Raw genomic sequence first — 22,925 nt, forward strand, 5'->3', positions numbered from 1 at the left:
TTTTAGATAAGAACTTCTTGTTACTACTCATCAAATCTCAGATGATTAAAACAGGAGTCATTTTTTCCCTCACACTATTCACACGCTGCTCATCCTCCTTTGTGTGTTCCATTCAGGTTTTATCTCGTATCCATATTGTGATTTGCTTTTCATACCAGAGCTCTTTCAGAAATGGCAATGATCTGCACATAGTAGGTCCACAATATATGTTTATTGAATTTCTTTAAAAATACTATGCCCAAGCTTTAAATTCATTTTGGATATAAATTTGGCAGCTGAATAGCAAACAAAGGAGGCCACTACACTTCCAAAACTGTTCGCAAAATGTCTTATGCTTACATATACCGAGGGATATTTTATCACTCAGTGTGAGTCATGTTGAGTAATTGCCTGTTCATTCATGCATGCGTTCATCCGTTCAATAAATATTTATTAATCACCTACTGTGTGTCAGGCAACACTATAAGCACTTGGAACACATCATTAAACAAAATAGGCAGAAATCTCTGCACTATTTTTCTCACTGCTTTGATTTCATCTTGAAACCTAAGACTGGATTCTATTTGCCATGCCTTAAGTGCTTTCTGTTCTGTGCTTCGTTGTGACTAAGACAATTATTCCTGGTGAGATTTTGCAGACAAAAATGGAAAAATGATTCTCCATGTTAGGAAGAAGCACAGAGTCCTGGGTCCTACTTGTGAGCCTCATCCTCCTGGATGCTTGTTATAGGGGTGATGCTCTCCTTTTTCCTTCCTAGCTGAGATTACATACATACGAAATAAATTTCTTCCTGTGTGAAAATCCCAACTCCCTCTTCTTAATTAGTAACAGTAGAAGTTAGGCACAGTTTCTCTTCACATCTTGACCAAGTGTTGCTCTCCTGGGATGGATAACATTGCCCATAGTTTATAATATTGCTCTTATTGTTTATGTGCAGACGTAAAATAGTCTGGAGTGGTTTCTTATTCTATACATTGTTTTTGGCATTTTTCCATGAACAAGTCCGCATTATCTTTGCTCATGTGCCACCTCTGAGTTGTTTCTGGTATGAGACTGACTCATTGCTTATGACTAAATTTGGTAAATTTCCTTTGAAAATATATTATAAATATTCCAAAATATTAGCAGAATAGTTGAGAGTAAATACCAGAGAGTATTGCCCTCGTGTACATATTTTTTCCTTCTCAGTAAATGGAATACATGGAGACAATTTAGGAAGATTTTGCTTCTATTCAGAAGTAAAAGAGCCTAGGGTAGTCCCTATATTCCTGGTGATTCCAAAGAATGACCAGAGGGAAGCCAGGGCTGATTAGTGGTTCTGGCTGATGAAATGTCCAATGCCAGGGAGAGATTGCCCCTACTGGAGCCTCTGTTTCCTGCCTTCCACTGAGGGGTGACGCTGCTGAGAAGGGCAATGCTGGAAGCGGTGTGATAAGATCCATCGATACTGGCCAGGAGTACAACAGGAATCCAGGCAACATCATGGCCCATTTCCAGTCCAAAAGACATTTGGCCAATTGGGATTTGGCTTCCTTCAAAAGAACCCGTGATTTCAGTCGTAGCACAGGTCATCCGAACTCAGATTGAAAAAAAAATTTACACCCATTAGACAGCATGGATTATCTTTTCAGAAGGGGGAAAGCCTATGCTTCCAGATACTTATACTCTGTGTCCAAATTTGTAGATAGAAAACAGTAAAAAAAAAAAAAAAAAAAAAAGAAAGAAAGAAAAAAAGAAAACAGTAAGTCGGGCCAAGTGCATTTTACAGTTTGCATCTTTGTTGACGCTCTGCATATAGAAGCAGACTTGAGGAAGGTAGAAGAAAAAACAAAGAATTTTGAAGGGAGTGGGGAGAGAAAAATAAGCAAGTTAAGGAGAAAGGCTTTTAAATTCAGTGTTGAACTCCACTCCCCAACTCCCCCCACCCCGCAAAAAAAAATAAACCACAAGGGAAATAATAACTATGAATTGTGTTAAATCATCAAAAAAACAACTGGGCAGTTAAGAGCTAATTTTCATATTCTTTCCACCCAAGCTGTTTCAGGTGTTCCAAGTCGGAGGCCCTCTGAGAGGGGCAGAAAGAGGACACTTAATGGTTCCCTCCCTTTTGTCACCTACTTCCACTTTATTCCAGTCTATTAACATGATGTTCTGTGGTTAATTATTTAAATAAAGGAACATATTTAAATACATCTAAACATAAGAAGGCATAGCTGGAGATGTTCCAGCTTTGCAACCGTAGTAGGTGGGATGGCAGTAGAACTCCCCTGGCCATCACATTCCAGTGTTTTCCCTCGCCAAGGGTTGGTACTGAAAATGAAATCCTAAGCAAATATTGGCTCAGTTAATGGGCACAATTACTGAAATGTCACAAACTTCAATCTTGCTCTGCTGTTCAACTTCCCTTCCACATTCAATATCCAACCTTTAAAAATACACATTTACTGAGCAACATTTACTTTAGCAAGTTTTCAAAAATCCTACCAAATTGGTAGAAACATGTTTTGGCTTGGTTCAGGCAGTCAGCTTCTTCTTTTCCACTTCATTTTCTCCAAATTTTCCTCTCTTATTTTGGGAATGTGCCAAGGGCAGGAAAGCATGTAGGGAGGGTGTGGAGGTAGGAATTGGGAAGGGGGAGTTCATATATAATATCCGGAGTATCTTTTCTGAGGATGAAATCTCCTCAGGGAGTAGCCATAATTATTTACATACAAGCTGACATACTTTAAAAATATTATTTACAGCAGGGAAGATTTGAAGAGATTGTAATTAAAACCATACACAGTGAATGAGATAAAATTTGGAGGAAAATTAAAACAGACCATCAGTTACATTCAGATTTTTATAGTAGTCAAAGCAAAATATATATGTAAGCGTATATCTACTGAGGTCTTGCAATGTGCCCAGCTCTGTATTAGAACATAGAAAAGCACTATGCATAATAATGTCCAATTATAACATCTTTGATGTCTTCATCCTGAAGAAAATTTGGTGAAAATTAGCTTTGTTTTGATGATACTGAATATGATATTTAAAATATACATTAAGCATAAGTCATGTCTGTGGAGCTGTAAACTTTGTAATCATGTCTAGGACATGACAAGGTCTGTTATCATATGTAATTAGACAGCAAACCTTGGAGTGGAGACCTAATTCACAGTATTTACTGAGGGTTGAAAGGCCATTTAAGGAAGCAGATGTGGCTCAGGGGATTTGCACCTGCCTCCCATATGAGAGGTTCCAGTTTCGGTTCCCTGTGCTTCCTAAAAAAGCAAAAACAAACAACAAATGAAACAAACAGGGAAAACCAACTCAGGGAAGCTGAGGTGGTTTAGTGGTTGAGTGCGGGCTTCCCACATACAAAGTCTTGGGTTCAAACCTTGGTTCTTGGTACCTCAAAAAAAAAAAAAAAAAAAAGAACTTGAGCCACATCCATTCCCCACATAATCTTAAACTGTAAAACCCTCACCTCAGTCTTCTCCCATGGATTTACTCTTATTTTGCTCATTAAGACATGGGTCTGAGGCAACATGTCACTATCCCTCCTGTTTTGGATTTCTGGGTAGCCTTGATTTTTACTCTTCTATGTGATAAATAAACAAAAGGAAGAATTCAGGGAGGACACTCAAGCTTTTTGAGCAGACTGAGGTGGGCTTCCCCCAGCAACAGCTGGCAGATTCTTGCATATCACTCTTCATTCCCCTTATTCCCCCTATTCCATTGCAATAAGGACAGGTTTCTTCAACCCTCATCTCGGAATCAAGCATCCCTTCTTCCTGCATTTGTCAGGTGAATAAGACCTTAGCATTCATACCATCTTCATCTCGGTGGTTATATATACATATGAAAAAATTCGCAAGTTCTTCACTTTGGGTAGCTGCATTTTATTTACTTTAATATATGTATCTATAATCAATTTTTAAAAGTCCTAGTATTCAGTTTCTTGGCAGTTTCTCTCCCTGCTCAAGACTGGCACAAGAATGACCCTTCTACTCTACTTTTATTCTGGGGAAACACTGAAGGTGGGACTCTCTGAACCTTCTACAGTCTGCCATTGCTCCTCGGTCTCTGAAATACCTCTTTTCCTCAAAACTTATGAAATGTTTCTAATGCACAATTACATTTCCTCTTCACCAACCTTTTCTGGAAGTTCCAAAAAACAAAACAAAACAAAACTACTACATTTTGCTGCATTAAAAAAAGCTTCTATATGCCAAAAAAAAAAACAAGAGTAAAATCAAAATATGGGTGGAAAGATAAATAAAAGTGGAAATGTAGTGTCCACAAGTCAACGCCAATCATGAGCAAAGGGCTATGTCACTAATATAGAGTTCTGGCCTGTTTATAAAAGAGCAGTAACTCAATAGAAAAAATGGGCCATGGATGTGAACAAAATGTTCCATGAAACTTAAAAGCCAAACAAATGAACAGTGCTCATTCTCACAGCAAGGGGAATAAAAATGACACTCAGATACCATTTTTCAACCTATCAGAGTGGATAAAATTCAAAAGTTAGATATCACATGATATTAGTGTGGTTGCAGGCAAAAAGGGCCTGTCATATATTACCTGGGAGGGAAAATTTTCAAGCTTTTATAGAAGGCAGTTTGACAGTACCTATAATTACAAAGGCATAAGTCCATTGACTGAGCAATTCCATTTTAAGGAATTTAGATGAAAGATATACTTTTGATAGGCAAAATGATGCCAGTTTAAGGTAACATCATTTTTGTAATAGAAAATTAGTAAAATAGTAAAATATTGTATAACCTAAGGATGAGTCTGGTTAAACAACTTATGGATACTTACTATAAATTATTAGGTAGCTGTTAAAATGTGAGAAAGCTCTTTTTGTTTTACCGTAAAAGAAACCAAGTTATTGTCAAGCAAAAACCCAATGGGGGGAAAAAGGGGTGGGGGAAGCTGGGGTAGCTCAGTGGTTGAGGACAGGCTTCTCACATATGAGGTCCCAGGTTAGACCCTGCTACCTCAGAACAAAAACAAAAACAAAAACCACCAAAAACAAAAACCCAATCGACAAACAATATACAAAATCAAAATATGCTAATAGTTGTATAAAGGACGAGGGGAAGAAATATAATAAATATAGGCTAATCTATACATACACATACTCTGGAAGAAAAACCAAGAAATGCAATACAGATATTACCTGTGGGATTGTAGGAAGAATTTTCACTCTTTTGAAAAAAATTATTTTTATGTTTGAACCTTATAATCATGTTACCTATTAAAAATCAAACAACTATCCTGACAACCATAACCCTCCTTTGTGGCCCGCAATGACTGAAATATATACAGACTTTATTTCATCGTCAGAGAGAACGAAGTCATGCTCAGCATCAATTTTGAACACACTCATGATCTTATACCCTCCTTCTAAATCTGAATCTCTTTCAGAGCAGACTACTCCAGGACACACAGAAACTCAGTCCGATAAGCCAGAAATCTAGATGTTACCCTTAAAAATTGTGAATCCCTTTTCCCAACAAGTATTCCAACAACAGGTCCTACAAATTTTAATTCCTAAATATGTACTGAATTTATCCATTTATTTTCATTCCTGTTGATACATTTTTTTAAAAAAAGATTTATTTGTTTACTTTATTTTGAAAAATTTATCCCCCTCTCCCCCAGATGGTTCTCTTGTCTGTCTGCTCACTGTTTGCTCACCTTCTCCAGGAAGCACCGGGAACCAAATCTACGACCTCCCACATGAGAGGCACATGCTCAATGTCCTGAACCACATCTGCCATGGGTTGCATCTGCTCATCACAGTGGGGGTGACATCTTCTTGTCTTTTTTAGGAGGCACCGAGACCTGAACCTGGACCTCCCATGTGGCAGGAGGCACCCAGCTGGTTGAGCTTTACCACTTTCCCCTGCCGATAGCATTTTAATAATAATCTCTATCTAGGTTCCTGCAATAGCTGTCTTCTTCACTTGTTCCTAATCCTCTTCTTTCATTTTCTTCTCTTTTTATGTTAATGTGAAATATAAATACACATACTGAAAAGTGCTTGTGGTGGATACTTTGGGTAGCTTCCTGGCTCATTTTACCAGTTGGGGTACCTGTCCCCAGGTGCTGCTCATGATTTATAGCTGCCCTGTCTTCTGGAGGATACTGTTGCCAAATCTAGCTGCCTCACCTGGATGGCCTATCCTTCCTGCACTTTCTGCCCGCCAGCTGCCCAGACCAAGACCAATGACTGAAATGGGAATAAAAAGGATGCCCCCTTTGACTCACACTGGGATTTACTCCATTACAACTTGATTTCCAGAATTCCCTGTGGGATTGGACTGAGTCTGGTTTCTAGAGACCACAGTCTTGCTTAGCTTTTCTCCTTGCCCTATCCTGCTTCCTTCTCTCTCTTCAACCCCCTCCCTTGAGAGCATTTCCCCAACAAATCCCTTGAATAAGAATCCTTGCCTCAGGTTCTGCTTCTAAGGAATCCAACCTAAGACAGTGAATAAAACATACTATTTAATTTATCAAATTATTATAAAATAAACACTTAAGTAAGATGATCTAAAACTGAAAATAAGGCAAAGAGAAAGCATGTTCCTAACATGGTCCCAAAGACCTTGCATGACCCAGCCCCCTCCCGCCTCACCAGCTTTTTTCTCCCCCTGGGTCCAGTTCTAGAGGGCTTCTTACGGTGGTGTCCTACAGCCTGATGCCACAAGACTGTCTATCCTGTTCCTTTCCCTGGTGTACACTCTCCCCCACTCCTTCAAATCGTGTACTTTACTCCTATTCACCAGTAAGACATCAGTTCCTTCAGATATGTTCAGGACCCCTATGATCTGCTCTTCTAGCACTGGGAACCTTTAATAATTCAAAGCACTAGTTATATTTATGACTATATTGGTTTAAAGTCTTTCTTCAAGTAGACATGAAAGGCAATTCCATCTCTGTTGATAAACTCCACTGTATTCTCAGGGTCCAACACAGTCCCTTGCAGGGTTGGTGCTTAATAAACATGCAAGGAATGGATGGATGAATGAATGAATGGGTCTGTCCAGATCTGCTTAGAATTTGTGTTTGGGGCCCAAGGAGGTTAAGGTTATTAGGTAGAGACTCTGAAGTAGTCATAATTTGTCTTGTGTAGCCTCACCTCCCATCTTAATACATTCTTCCCTTTTTAGTTCTTTGTTCCTTTCTTTAGCCCTGTTTCTTCTGCCCTGGGAGTTCAGCACTCTGCTCTTGCACTCAGCTTCTCCAGTCTCTCTGCAGACACAATTGCATTTACGCGTTAGTGAAGTGTTGTAGAACTTCTCCCAGTTGGATTTTAAAGAAGGACCCACAAGAAGGTGAGTATCCACCATCCTTTCCAGTGCTGCATGGCACAGAACTGTTAAGGCACGATGGTGCCCTTGCTAACTGTTTGGGCAGCTGTGACTGGAAACGTTTTGAAATTAGAAAGCATCATGATTTCTGTTCCCTGAAACCAAGAAGTGCTGGATATGGGAGTTTTATTATCTGAGGAGATTTTCTTCCTGGTGACATGGCCTGAAAACTTACTTATTTGACCAAAAATAACAAGGTTTCTGAAGAAAAATAAAGAGTTCCTTCAGTCTTCTATCAAGATAGAAGGGAGATGAAAAAATGAGACCCTTGTGGATAATGCAGAGTACAAGGCATCCTTCACACAAAGTGAAGTGGAGAGGGTAGGACAGAGGAGAGGAAGCAGAAAGCCCTCCAAAAACAGAGGAAGGAGAAATTTGAGAAATAAAGTATCTAAGAAGGAAGGACAGGAGCCAAGAAAGAACTGCCAGCATATCTACTCTTTTATGGTAAGGCAGTGGGAGCCACTGAAACTTCTGAAGTGCAGAGCAGAAGGAGTTAACACTTTAAAAGATAGTAGCAGCAAGCAAACAACCCAACTGCCCATCCCTGGAGACTAGTCTAAAGAAGCATTGTCTATCTATACAATGGGATGATTCTCAATCTGCAAAGGAATGAGGACTATATCTGTATAGCTCTAAGGAACGATCTCCAGAATATATTTTAAGTAGAATAAGTTAGGTGGAGAAATATATATAATGCATATAGCAGGGACTTCTGGGAAGATGGTGGATTAGAGAGACATGGAACTCACTTCTCTTCTAGAAAACTACCTAGAAGATAGGCAGAAATAGCCTAGAAAAAAAAAGTTCTAGGGTTTAGGACACCAGGGGAAGGGTGGATAGCACTCAGAAGAGAAAGAGGAACAGGAAAAAAATCTCAACAGAAAGATCATGTTTCCAGGAAGGAAATCTCCTCAGATAATAATTTACAACAGCATTTTTTAATGAATTTGGAACAACTAATTATGAAAACTATTTGGAAGGGCAAGGGGCTCAGAATAGCCAAAAACATATTGAAAAAGAAAAATGAAATTGGACCAAACATACTACCTGATTTCAAAGCATCCTACAAAGCTACAGTGGTCAAAACTGCATTGTATTGGCACAGGGATAGACATACTGACCAATGGTACCAAATTGAGAGTTGGTCAGTATATACCCAAAGCACAAGCAATGAAAGGAAAAATTAGATAAATGGGACCTCCTCAAAATGAAAACTTTTGCACTTCAAAGAAGTTTATCAAGAAAGCAAAAAGGCAGCATACTCAATGGGAGAAAATATTTAGTAACCATTTATCCAATAAGTGCCTAATATCCAGCATCTATAAAGAAATCCTATATCTCAAAAATAAGAAGACAACCCATTTAAAAAATGGGCAAGAGATTTGTAAATATTTTTCCAAAGAAGAAATACAAATGCCTAAAAAGCACATGAAAAGATGCTCTACATCACTATCAGGGAAATGTAAATCAAAACTACAATGAGATATCATCTTATATTTATTAGACTAGTGGCTATTAAAAAAAACAGAGAACTTGAGTGTTGGAAAGGCTATGGAGTAGAGGGAACATTCATCCACTGCTGGTGGGAATGTAGAATGGTGCAGCCAGTGTGGAGGCCAGTTTGGCAGTTCCTCAGCTCTAACTATGGAACTGCCATATGATCCAGCAATCCCACTCTGCTGGGTAAATACCCAGAAGAACTGAAAGCAGAAACACAAACAGACATCATGCACCAATGTACATAGCAGCATTATTCACTATTGTCAAAAAGTGGAAGCAACCCAAGTATCCATCTACAGATGAATGGATAAGCAAATTGTGGTATTTACATACGATGGAATATTACTCAGCTATAAGAAGGAATGCAGTATTAACACATGGGACAAAATGGATAAAACTTGAGTATCTTATATTGAGTGAAGTAAAACATTAACTGAAGGACAAATATTACGTAACCTCACTGATATGATTTAAAGAAATTGAACAGACTTACAGAGCTAGAGTCTGGAAGACAGGTTATCAAGAGCCAGAAAGGGAGTAGAGTGTGATGAGCCAATGCTCAATATGGGCAAGATCTATGATAAGGTAGAAGGGGGTGGTTGGGCAGTGGATGGGGATGGTGGTGCTGGAATGTGAGAGAGAGTAGGGTAGGGGGGTTATGTTGGACTATCCATAGAACTGGGGATGGCTGGAGGAAGGAGCAGGTGAATTCTAGAGATTTGTAGGTCTGTGATTAAACTACATGGTGGGAATGTTCTTTTGGCAAATATGGCAGGGGAGGGTTACTGGTGCAGAGCATTAGGGTTGGAGGGGATATGTGGAATATGAAAGTGGTCTTCTTGTCATAGTGTGTTATCTCAGGGGGTGGAGACCCACACAATAAACAAGAAAATACTCAACTCCCATCCTGGAGAGTCCTGCTATGTTCTCAGTTAGAGGTGCAAGGATCTCTTGAGAACATAGGCAGTGCCTAATAAAAGAAAACAGACCAATATGTCCAATCCTCAGTACTAATGCATGTAACTATGAACCTTATTCTTCAAAATTTGAAACTTAGTGGTTACCATAGCTCCCAAAGGGAGAGGGAGGGAAGAACAGAATAGATAGAACATAGGGCATTTTTGAATTGTTCTGCATAATCTTGCAATGACAGATACAAGTCATTATAAATTTTGCCAAAACCTATAAAAGTGTATGGTGCAAAATGTAATTCATAAAGGAAACCACTGAGCATGCTTAATAGAAATGCTTGAATATTTTTTCCTTAATTATCTCAAATGTACCATATTCATATAAGATGTTATCAATAGGGGAAAATGTGAAAAGGGGAGGGGGTGGGATATAGGGTAAATCTCTTATATTTTCTATGTAACTTTTCTGTAACCTAAAGCCTCTTTGAAAATAAAGCGAAAAAGAAATAAGACACTGGGGGAACATACAGAAAAAGTGGTAACTGTATATAAAAGATAACATATCTTCTGGTGATGAAAGACATTGCAGGAAGTGATTTTATTTTTTATTAATTTTTAAATTGTTAAATTTTATTCGTTTTTAAAAATTATTTTAAAATTATTTTTATTCATTTATTTTTGGCTTTGTTTTGGATTGCAGAAGGATCGCAACTGTGGCAGGGGAGGTTCGCTGGTTGGAGTGTCAGTGATGGGGGGATGTGTGGGGAGAGGTGTGCCTGGGGCATGCCATTGTAGAATATAAATATGTTCAAGTGGTCATGGGATATTGTTTCAGTGGGTGGAGACCCACACAATAACTGAAAAAATATTGAATTCCCATCCTAGGAAGTCCTGTTACATTTTCTAATAAGGCAGCAAGAATCCCTAGAGTACATGGGCAATGCCTAGTGAAGGATAGACCAATATGCCAGGCTCTTGCCACGGTTGTACTTATGAACCTTGTTCTTGTGAAAATTGAAACTTAGCTTAGTATTATTATTATTTTTTATTTCTCTCTCCCCTTTCCCATCCACCTTCCCCGCCCCCCCCCCCCGCACCAGTTGCCTGCTGTCTGTGTCCATTCGCTGTATTCGTCTGTGTCCGCTTATATTCTTGTCAGTGGCACCAGGAATCTGTGTCTCTTTTCATTGTGTCATCTTGCTGCATCAGCTCTCCATGTGTGTGGCGCCACTCCTGTGCAGGCTGCACTTTTTTCGCGCTGGGCACCTCTCCTTATGGGGTGCACTCCTTGCACATGGGGCTCTCCTACGCGGGGACACACCTGCATGGCAAGCACTCCTTGTGCACATCAGCACTGCGCATGGGCCAGTTCATCACATGGGTCAGTAGGCCCTGGGTTTGAATCCTGGACCTCCCACATGGTAGGCGGATGCTCTATCCATTGAGCCAAATCTACTTCCTACTTAGTATTATATATTGCCTAAGAGCCACCTCCTGAAAGACTCCTTGTTGCTCAAATGTGTACTCTCTCTAAGCCAAACACAGCGTATAAACTCATTACATTCCCCCCAGCGTGGGACTTGACTTCCATGGATGAGCCTCCTGGCACTGAAGGATCATTACCAACTGCCAACTTGTGATGCATTTGGCAAAAGACCTTGACCAAAAGGAGGAAATAGTAAATACAAATGAGTTTTCATGGCTAAGAAATTTCAAAGTGCTTTGGGAGGTCATTTCAGAGATTATGCTTATGCACGTCTCAGGAGGATCTTATTGTCATAGTAAACAGTGCCTCAAGCAGGCTCCTCCTGAAGGCTCTAGAGACATCTAGACACTATATGCAGGGCAGACAACCTCAGGAATTCAGCACCCTATCAGTGGGTTTTATCTTGGAATATATGTTCCCCAATGTAATAGACTTAGACTCATTTAAAATTTCCCTCTACATGGTTCTTCTCCCCCTTTTATTTGAACCTATAATTAGCACTATACTTGTTAAATATAGGTACCAGAGACTTAAATCTTTGGTCTGTTCATATGCCAGTTAAACCCTGAATCTCAGCAGTGTTGTAACACCTCTTCTATTCATCAGACTCATCCAGGACAACTAACAAAACAATGATGATGGATAACACTCATCCCAAAAAACAAAGTATCTACAGCTCCAAGCAAGACAGTTCCATCCATCTGCCCCATGGGATCTAAGCCCCCTCTCATTCAGGAACAGAATGGGCCTCACCATCCTAAAATCCTCGAGATTGAGGAATGAACAAACATAAGGGGGAATGCAACTATGGACTACAGTAGACTTACTATTATTCCAGCATGGAAGATCTTGTAACATTGATATAAAGGCAATGGTCACCAGAGGTTCTTAGGGGAGGGAGAAAAGGAAGAGTAGGTGCAACATGAGGGCATTTTGGAGAATGGAATTTTCCTTCATGACGTTGAATGATGGATATAGGCTATTATATATTTTGTCAATACCTATAAAAATGTGCATTGCAAAGTATAAACTATAATGCAAACTATTGACCTTGGTTAGTAGCAATGCTTAAATATGTGGTCATCAACTGTAACATATGCACCACACTAATAAAAGATGTTGTTAATGGAGGAAAGTGGGGGAGGGGAAGTGGGTGGGCTATATGGGAATCCCCCTATATTTTCAGTTTATTATTTATGTAATCTAAAGCTTCTTTTAAAAATAAAAATAAAATAAAATACAAGCTAACTAGTCCCCACTGTAGAAGTGTTGATTCCCAATTATTTATTTACTTTTGCATTGTTTTTTTGTTTTTTTAAAATTAATTTAATAAAATTAAACAAGATGAATCAACCAAACAGTTCCATGAAGACCTTAAAACAAACAAAAAAGCTCCTAACCATTCTACATCTCTAAACAAAATAAGACCAGAGGTATAGAATTTTTTTCAAAATGTGACTTTTACTAATAACATAAAAAAAATCTGCCTGAACAAAGATGTGGGCAGAGCGCTTTTCTGTTATAAAAAGGGATAACCCCCAGATCCCCATCAACCTTTCCAGAAATTGTTAAGTCTCCACAGAGGAAGGTGGCCTTTTTACTCTCAAGTAAGCAAACTTATGCCATACATATGAAAAGTAATTTAAGTATATATTTTTAAAACAGGGTGTGGCAGTTTTGATATTATTTATGAATCCCCCCAAAATGGAAAGATTATAGTTGTAAACTGGGTTGTTTCTCTGTGTGTGAAACCCTTTGATTGTATTAAATTCAAAGGTTTTAAGTTTACTTGATAAAATCAATTTAGGGCTTCTGATTGGGCTACATCAGTAAGGGGTAGCTCAGGTCGAATCCCTGCCCCTTTTGGCCTATATAAACAGAAACTCACTCAAGAAGAGTCATGGAAGTGGAGAGAAACTTTGTCATTTTGGTCCTGCCATGTGACAGAACAGAGAAGATTCAAACAGCTAAAGCCCCAGGAAGAGAGATGAGCCATTTGCCTGATAGTTTGCAGCCCAAAAGAAGAGAGTACCTGAGCATCTAAGAAGGTCCAAGAGGCCATGCAAAGATTGCCGGTCATCTAGCTTCAACATGTGGCAACAGACTGGTGAGAAAGCAGCCTTAAGTGGGACTCTTTAGGGCCTTGTAACTGTAACCTTGTACCCCAAATAAACACCCTTTATAAAGCCAGCAGATTTCTGGTACTTTTCATCAGCACCCCTTTGACAGATTAATACACAGGGTAAGTGGCAATAAATAAATAAAAAAAATATATTTGAAGAGAAAAAGATATACATTTATAATAGTTCCTTTATTTTATTTTGTTTATATATTTTTTATGAGGTACTGGGGATGGAACCTGTTGTACATATGAAGTAGATGATCAACCACTGAGCTACACCCACTCCTCTCCTTTTTTTTTAAACAATTCAATTTCATTGACACACATTAATAAAGCATATTGCTCATCCAGTGTGTTTGATCAATGGTATTTGGTGTGGCACATGATTGTGCATTCATCACTTGGTCATCATCACTGGAGCATTTTCATTGTTTCAACAGCAATAATGATAAAAAGCAATAAAACAAACAAGCAAATGGGAAAGTTGTCCACCTCTCAGTCTCGCCACGCTTCCCTTGCTGTACGTGACTTCTGTTTCTGGCTATTCTTACACAGTTATATGTTTGTATGTTGAGCAGTTTTATTGAGATACATTGATGTGCCATATGATCAATCCAAACTGTACAACCAATAACTTTTGGTATAATCAAAATGTTGTGTGTTCATTGCCACAGAGGATTTTGGAACAATTTCTTTGCTCTAGAAGGAATGACTCCACACCCCTTGGTAGTCCTTCCCCAACCCTACAAAACCACTAGTCTAGTTTCTTCTTTATACATTGATTTATATTTGTGCTTTATATAAATGGAATCACACAATTAAAAAAAAACACATTAGAGGTATACAAAAGCAGACTTAAAATGATAAAAGAAAGAAAAAGTGATACAGATGAAAGAACAGCTGAAATTGAAGAAAGAGAAGAACAGAGAGAAAAGAATGGAAAAAATTGAGCAGGGGTTCAGGGAGGTGAATGATAACACAAACTGCAATAACATATGTGTCATGGGAGTTTCAGAAGAAGAGAAGGGAAAAGGGGCAAAAAGAGTATCTGAGGAAATAAAGGCTGAAAACTTCCCAACTCTCATGCAAGAAATGAATTTATATGTCCAAGAAGCACAGTATAGCCCAATCAGAATAAATCTGAGTAGACCTACTACAAGACACATACTTTTCAGAATGAGAAGCAAACTATCACATACAAGGAAACAGTAAGACTTTGTGCAGATATTTATCAGAAACCACAGAGGCAAGAAGAGAGTGGTTGGATATAATTAGGATACTGAAAGAGAAAACTTGCCCACCAGGAATTCTTTATCTGGAAAAATTGTCCTTCAAATATGAAGATGAGTTTAAAATATTCACAAATAAACAGAAACTAAGATAATTTGCAAAAAAACAAAAAAGAACCCACCTTTGCATGAAGTATTAAAGGAAGCTTTATATCCCGAAAGAAAAAGACAGGAGAAAGAGATTTGGAGGAGAGTATAGAAGGAAAAACAAGCAGAAAGGATAACCAAAAGAGTAAATGGACAAATGAAAATTAAGATGACATATGAAAACCAAAGAATAAAATGGTAGATGCAAATCATGCATTTACAGCAATATCATTGAATGTGAATGGATTAAACTCTCCAATCAAAAGACATAGGCTGACAGAGTGGAAAAGAACACATGAGCCATCCATAGACTGCTTACAAGAAACCTACCTTAAACCCAGGGATATCAACCAGCTGAAAGTGAAAGGACGAAAAAAGATATTTCACACAAATAGTAATAAAAAAAGAGCAGGGAATATGCCATTCCCTAGTAAGGGACCATGACATTATATTGGGCCTCAAATTTCGGGGAGTTCTGGATCACAGAGTGTTTCAACAATGGCAAAGGAGGAATACTGGTATGGGATACCAATGACAGGTGATATATGGCTGACAGGGAGCTATACAGAACATATGTCCAGGGTGCATGGTAATGATTGGATATACTCATGGTGGCAACAATTGGAAACCACAGCAGGGGGGGTACTGGGTTCCTGGCCAGTGGTGCTCTGTCGTGGTCCCTAGGGGAGCAGCGACAGTCTCCCAGGTACAGCGGCGGGGACCGGGAGGGAGTGAGGGTTCAACGATGAGCCCCTGATGCTAATGACTATGCTTGTGAGCTGATAAACCTAAAATAAGAACAAGACCTAGAGCAACATTGTGCCAGGGAATTTCCTCCTGTCAGCCTTCATGTTACTCAAATGTGGCCAGTCTCGAAGCCAAACTCAGCATGTAAATGCAATGCCTTCCCTCCAGCGTGGGACATGACACCCGGGGATGAGTCTCCCTGGCGACGAGGGACCACTATCAAATACCAACTGATAATGCAACTGGAAAAGGACCTTATACGGAAGGTTCAATGCGGATCAGCAGAATATCCATGTCTACATAAAATACCATGACTTTAAAATGCTGTTTGACCTAAAGTAAGGGGGAAATGGAAAGGAGAAATGAGTTTATATGGCTACGAGTTTCTAAAAAAGAGTCTGGAGGCTGGCAGAAGGATTGCCCTCATGCACAACTGAGCAGAGTCAGAGAGACAGATAAAGCAGATACAACCCCCAGATAATAGTTCCTTTGAAGGCTAAAGAGACCCATGAGAGTTATGTTCATGGCCGATGGGGTTAACTATCAGGGCAGATGGCCCCTCTTTGGAAATGGTGTGTATGTGTGATGAATCTGGACTCAGATGGGATCTCCCTTCATAAGTCTTTCATGCTAATGTGCCGGAGGTGCAGTTAACGTTGGGGTTTAAGATATATTTAGGGGATTTGAATCTCTGGACCGACAATGTGATAGCCAGGTCCTGAGCCTCAACAGACTCCAGCACCTACAATCTGATTTATTGGACTTACCACACTCAGCTAAGATGGAGTTGAAGAAGGACAATCACCACACCGTGGAGCCTAGAGTGATTACAACTGAAAATGGGAGGACTGCATCCAGCATCCATGTGGAATCTGAGCCTCCTCTTGACATAGAGGTGCAATGGACACAACCAATCCAATGTCCACATAGAAGAGGTGGCATTGGATTGGGAAAAGTGGACATGGTGGACGATGGGTATGGGGAAGGGCAGGAAGAGATGAGAGGTGGGGGCGTATTTGGGACGTGGAGCTGCCCTGGATGGCGCCTCGGGGGTGATCACCGGACATCGTGGATCCTCACAGGGCCCACTGGATGGAATGGAGGAGAGTGGGGGCCATGATGTGGACCATTGTCTATAAGGTGCAGAGGTGCCCAAAGATGTACTTACCAAATCCAATGGATGTGTCATGATGATGGAAACGAGTGTTGTTGGGGGGGGAGAGGGGGGGTGGGGGGGGGGTGGGGATGAATGGGACCTCACATATATATTTTTAATGTAACATTATTACAAAGTCAATAAAAAAAAATTAATTTAAAAAAAAAAAAAAAAAAAAAAAAGAGCAGGGGTAGCTATAGTAATATCAGACAAATCATATTTTAAATGCAAAAATGTTGTAAGAGATACAGAAGGCCAAGACATATATTAATAAAAGGGACAATCCACCAGGAAGAAATAACAGTCATAAATATCTATGTACGTAAGAAGAGTGCACCAAAATATATGGGACAAACTCTGGCAAAACTGAAAGGAGAAATAGACATTGCTACAATAATAGTTGGAGACTTCAACAAACCACTCACATCATTATATAGAACAACTAGACAGAAGATCAACAAGGAAACAGAGAACTTGAACAATATGATAAGTGATCTGGAAATGATGGACACATACGGAATGTTGAATGCCATATCAGTGCATTATACTTTCTTCTCAAGAGCTCATGGGTCTTTCTCCAGGATAGACCATATGTTGGATGAAAAAGCAGGTTTCAATAAATATAAAAAAATAGAAATTATACAAAGCACCTTCTCTAGTCACAATGGAATGAAGCTGGAAATCCATAATAGGCTGGAAAGGGGAAAATTTGCAAATATATGGAAGGTAAAAAACAAACTCTTAAACAATTAGTGGGTCAAAGAAGAAACTGTAAGAGAAGTTAGTACATTTAATGAGACAAATGAAAGTGGGAACACAACTTAACAAAACTTACAGGATACATCAAAGGCGGCACTGTGAGGGAAATTTATAGCCATAAACACCTATATTAAAAAAGAAAAAAGAGCTAAAATCAAAGATCTAACTGAACAACTGGAGAAGCTAGAAAAGGAAGAGCAAATGATTCCCAAAACAAGCAGAAGGAAAGAAATAATAGATTAGAGCAGAAATAAATGAAATTGAGAAAAAAAAAATAGAGAAAATCAACAAAACCAAAAGATGATTCTTTGAAAAGATCAATAAAAGCGACACACCCTTAGCTAGAAAAATGAAGAGAAAGAAGACACAAATAAATAAAATTAGAAATGTAAGGGGGAATATGACTGTCCCCACAGAAATAAATAGGATCATAAGAGGCATTATGAGAAATTCTATGACAACAAATTAGAAAAACTTGATGAAGTGGACAAATTCCTAGAAATGCACAAACAACCTACACTGACTACAAGAAATACAGGAACTCTGGGAAGAGGATGTGGCTCAAGTGATTGGACTCCTGTCTGCCACATAGGAGGTCCAGGGTTCGATTACTGGGGCCTCCTGGTGAAGGCAAGATGGCCTGTGCAGTGAGCTTGCCCATGTGAAGTGCTGACATAGCAAGATGACACAACAAGAAGAGACACAGGAGAGACAATAAGAGATGCAGCAGACCAGGGAGCCAAAGTGGTGCAAGAAATTGAGTGCCTCTCTCGTACTCCAGAAGGTCCCAGGATCAGGTCCTGGTGCCCTCTAAAGAAAAGAAAGCAAATAAAGAAGAATGGACACAGAAAGCAGACAGTGAGCATGAAAACAATGGGTGGACTGGGGAATAAATAAATAAATCCTTAAGAAATGAAGGAACTCAACAAACCTATCACTTTTTTTTTTTTTAAGCAACTGACAATATTTATTAAAATAACGGACTTCTGCAATGGTGACTTCAACCTATACTCCTGGCTCAATACCGATGGAAGTAATCTGCTTAACAATCTCAGAAGGACTGTGCAAGTCAATGAGTCGCTTATGGATCCTCATCTGGAAACGATCCCAAGTCTTTGAACCTTCACCACAAGGCGTTTTCCTTGTAGTGATTCTTAGAGTCTTGGTAGGCATCTGAACCGGTCCCTTCATTTTGAGGTTCTTTTCCTTAGCGCCTCTAATCAAGTCAGCACAAACCTTCTCCAGAGACTTCACGTTGCGGCTGGTCAGGGTGATCCTAATATGGTGAATAGCCGCCTCTGGTTCCACGGGGGTCTTACCAGTGTCCTTAAAAGCCATGGCTGTGGTGAGGCTTCCTGACCAACTTGTTCCTCGGCGAGGATGAACAGTGGTGAGTCAGGAGGACCAGGGAGCCGAAAGGCGGCTGCTATGGTGACCACGTTTTCCTCGAAAAAAGCTAACCTATCACTTTTACTTTTTATTTATTAATTTTTAAAAAGATTTATTTATTTATTTCTCTCCCCTTCTCCCCCCCCCCCCCACCTCGATTGTCTGTTCTCTGTCTATTTGCTGCGTCGTCTTCTTTGTCCGCTTCTGTTGTCAGCAGCACGGGAATCTGTGTCTCTTTTTGTTGCATCATCTTGTGTGTCAGCCCTTCATGTGTGCGGCGCCATTCCTGGGCAGGCCGCACTTTCTTTCATGCTGGGCGACTCTCTTTACAGGGCGCACTCCTTGCCGTGGGGCTCCCCTACGCAGGGGACACCCCTGCGTGGCAGGGCACTCCTTGCGCGCATCAGCACTGCACGTGGGTCAGCTCCTCACAGGTCAAGGAGTCCCCGGGTTTGAACCTCGGACTTCTCATGTGGTAGATGGACGCCCTAACCACCGGGCCAAGTCTGCTTCTCTAACCTATCACTTTTAAAGAGAGTGAACCAGTCATCGAAAATCTCCCAACAAAGCAGATTTGACTCAACTGATAGAGTGTCTGCCTACCACATGGGAGTTTCAAGGTTCAAACTCAGGGCCTCCTGACCTCTGTGGTGTGCTGGCCCGCATGCAGTGCTGATGTGCGCAAGGAGTGCCATGCCACGCAAGGGTGTCCCCTGCATAGGGGTGCCCCACGCTCAAGTAGTGTGCGCCATAAGGAGAGCCGCCCCGTGTGAAAAAAGTGCAGCCTGCCCAGGAGTGGCACTGTGCACACAAAAAGCTGTTGCAGCAAGATGATGCAGCAAAAAATAGATGCAGTTTCCCAGTGCCACTGACAAGAATACAAGCGGGCACAGAAGAACACACAGTGAATGGACACAGAGAGCAGCAACAGGGGTAGGTGGGAAGGGGAGAGAAATAAATAAATAAGTCTTTAAAAAAAAAATCTCCCAACAAAGAGAAGTCCCAACCAGATGGCTTCACAGGTGAATTCTACCAAGCATTCTGAGAAGAATCAACACCAATCCTGCTTAAACTCTTCCAAAAAAAATTGAAGAGGAGGGAAAATTACCCACACTATTTTATGAAGTCAACATCACCTTAATACCAAAACGAGATGAAAATATTATAAGAAAAGAAAATTACAAATAATCTCTCTAATGAATATAGATACAAAAATTCTCCACAAAAATACTTGCAAATAGAATCCAACAGCATATTGAAAGACTTATACACCATGACCAAGTAGGATTTATTCCTGGTGTGCAACAGTGGTTCAATGTAAGAAAAGCAATTAGGGTATCCAGCACATTAACAAATTGAAGAAAAAAAAAAAACAGATGGTCAACACGATTGATGCAGAAAAGTCATATGACAAAATCCAGCATCCTTTCTTGATGAAAACACTTAAAAAGATAGGAATTGATAGAAAGTTCCTCAATATGATAAAGGGCATATATGAAAAACCCACAGCCAACACGGTACTCAACAGGGAAAGGTTGAAAGTTTTCCCTCTAAGATACGGAACAAGACGAGGATGACCACTGTCACCACTGTTATTAAATATTGTCCTAGAAATTCTAACTCGAGCAATTAGGCAAGAAAAAAAAAGGCATTCAAATAGACAAGAGAAAGTAAAGCTCTCACAATTCATGGATGACATCCTCCTCTATTTAGAAAATTCTGAAATGTCTATAGCAAAGTTACTTGAGCTAATAAATGAGTTCAACAGTGGTAGAATACAAGATCAACAAGCAAAAATCAACAATGTTTCTATACACTAGTACTGAGCAATCTGAGGAGAAAAGTGGGAAAAATTCCATTTATAATATCAACAAAAAGACTCAAATACCTTGCAACCAATTTAACCAAACATGCACAGGACCTATATTTAGAAAAATACAGAAAATGCTAAAAGAATTAAAAAAAGATCTGAACAAATGGAAAGATATTCCAGGTTCTGGGCTGGAAGACTAAATATCATGAAGATGTCAATCCTACCCAAACAGATTTATAGAGTCAGTGTAATATCAATCAAAATCCTAACTTCCTACTTTACAGAAATAGAAAAGGCAATTACCAAATTTATTTGGAAGGGAAAGTGCCCCTGTATATTCAAAAGCATCCTAAGAAAGAAGAGTGATGTGAGAGGCTTTCACTGTCTAAACTTGAAACATATTACAAAGCTACAGTGGTCAAAACAGCATGGTATTAGCATAAAGAAAGACACATTGATCACTGGAATTGAGAGTCCAGAAATAAACCCTAAATTCCATGGCCAATTGGTTTATAACAAAACTACCAAGTCCACATTACCAAAGCAGACAAAGCAGTCTTTTCAACAAATGGTGCTGGGTGAACTGGATATCCATAACCAAAAGAATGAAAGAGGACCTTTATCTCATTCCCTATACAAGAATCAACTCAAAATGCATCAAGGACCTAAATATAAAAGCCAGGACCGTAAAACTACTAGAAGAAAATGTAGGGAAACATCTTCAAGATCTTATGATTAGTGGTGGTTTCTTGTATTTTACACCCCAAGCACAAGCAACAAAAGAAAAAATAGATAAATGAGACTTCCTCAAAATTAAACATTTTGCACCTCAAAGGTGGACTTCAAATGCAAAAGGGTGATAAGGCAGCTGACTCAGCGGGAGAAACTATTTGGAAATCACATATCTGATAAGCATTTAATATCTTTGGTACATAAAGAGATGCTACAACTCAACAATAAAAAGACAAAAGACCCACTTAAAAAATGGGCCAAAGAATTGAATACACATTTGTCCAAAGAAGAAATACAAATGGTGAAAAAACACATGAAAAATTGTTCAGCATCACCAGCTACCAGGGAAATGCAAATCAAAGCTACAGTGAGATATCATTTCACCCCTATTAGAATGGCCACTATTAAAAAGCTAAGAAACTGCAAGTGTTGGAGAGTATGTGGAGAGATAGGAATGCTGATTTTCTGTTGACGGGAATGTAGAATGGCACAGCCACTGTGGAGGACTGTTTGGTAGTTCCTTAAGAAGTTGAATGTAGATTTGCCATGTGACCTGACAACACCACTATGAGGTATATACCCAGAAGAACTGAGAGCAGTGACATGAACAGATAGCTGTACACTGATGTTCATAGCAGTGTTATTCAAAATTGCCAAAAGATGGTAACAACTCAGGTGCTCATTAACCAATGAATGGACAAACTGTGGTGTATACTTATAATGGAATATTATGCAGCTATAAGAAGAAATGAAGTCTGAAGCATGTGACAACATGGACCAACCTGGAGGACATTATATGGAGTGAGGCAAAAGGACAAATACTGTTTGACTGCACTATTATGAACTAAATATATTGTACAAACTTGTGGAGTTATTAACTAGAATGTAGGTCACCAGAAAATAGAATTAAGTCAGAGAATGGAAAGCTCAGGGGTAACCTGTGCAGAACTGGTAAAAAGGTTGTTTGTTCATCTTTGGAACTGAATAGAAAAGATGAAAGCACGTCATAGTGTTTGTAATTAGCAGGGCTATTATATGTGTATGACAGTGGTTGAGAGAAAATCTAAGGTAATGAATATTGCTAGAAGGAAAGTTTAAAAATGTAACATGGGACTGTCTAACGTAGTAAAACCTCATGTGGAATATGAATATGGGTAATATTACATATATAAGACTGCTTTTCTTTGAAACTGAATAAATGTATGTTAATGCTACAAGATGTTAATATCAGGCCAAAAAAAAATGCTGAGTGAAAGAAACCAGACACAAAGTACTACATCTTTTATAAACCCTAAATGTAAATATAAATCAATTTATAAAGATGGAATTAGATTAGTGGTTATTTAGGGCTGGGGAAGGGTGGAAGAAATGAGAGATGACTGCCAAGGGGTGTGGAGCTTTTTTGTACTGATGAATGTACAGCACTGTGATTATAATAAAAGTGATTGATTGTACACTTTAGTGGATTGTACTGTTTGTGAATATATCTCAGGAAAACCACTTAAAAATTGCATGTTTTTCTAAGGGACAGATATGTACACACACACACTATATTTGCCTTTTT

General features: G+C 39.3%; 1 protein-coding gene across 1 annotated transcript; it reads right to left on the reverse strand.

Annotated features, from left to right (window-relative positions):
* Positions 1-18,432: 18,432 nt before the first annotated feature.
* Positions 18,433-18,765, reverse strand: LOC101432069 (small ribosomal subunit protein uS10-like). The gene has a single exon (XM_058286897.2). The coding sequence runs from the start codon at positions 18,763-18,765 to the stop codon at positions 18,433-18,435; it is 333 nt and encodes a 110-aa protein (XP_058142880.1).
* Between the last annotated feature and the right edge of the window lie 4,160 nt (positions 18,766-22,925).

The sequence above is a fragment of the Dasypus novemcinctus genome, chromosome 1 (genome assembly GCF_030445035.2).
Source record: "Dasypus novemcinctus isolate mDasNov1 chromosome 1, mDasNov1.1.hap2, whole genome shotgun sequence".
NCBI classification, from domain to species: domain Eukaryota; kingdom Metazoa; phylum Chordata; class Mammalia; order Cingulata; family Dasypodidae; genus Dasypus; species Dasypus novemcinctus.

What these genes read in the sequence shown, in the direction of transcription:
- LOC101432069 (XM_058286897.2), bottom strand. Translation starts at nt 18,765, where the DNA reads ATGGCTTTTAAGGACACTGGTAAGACCCCCGTGGAACCAGAGGCGGCT.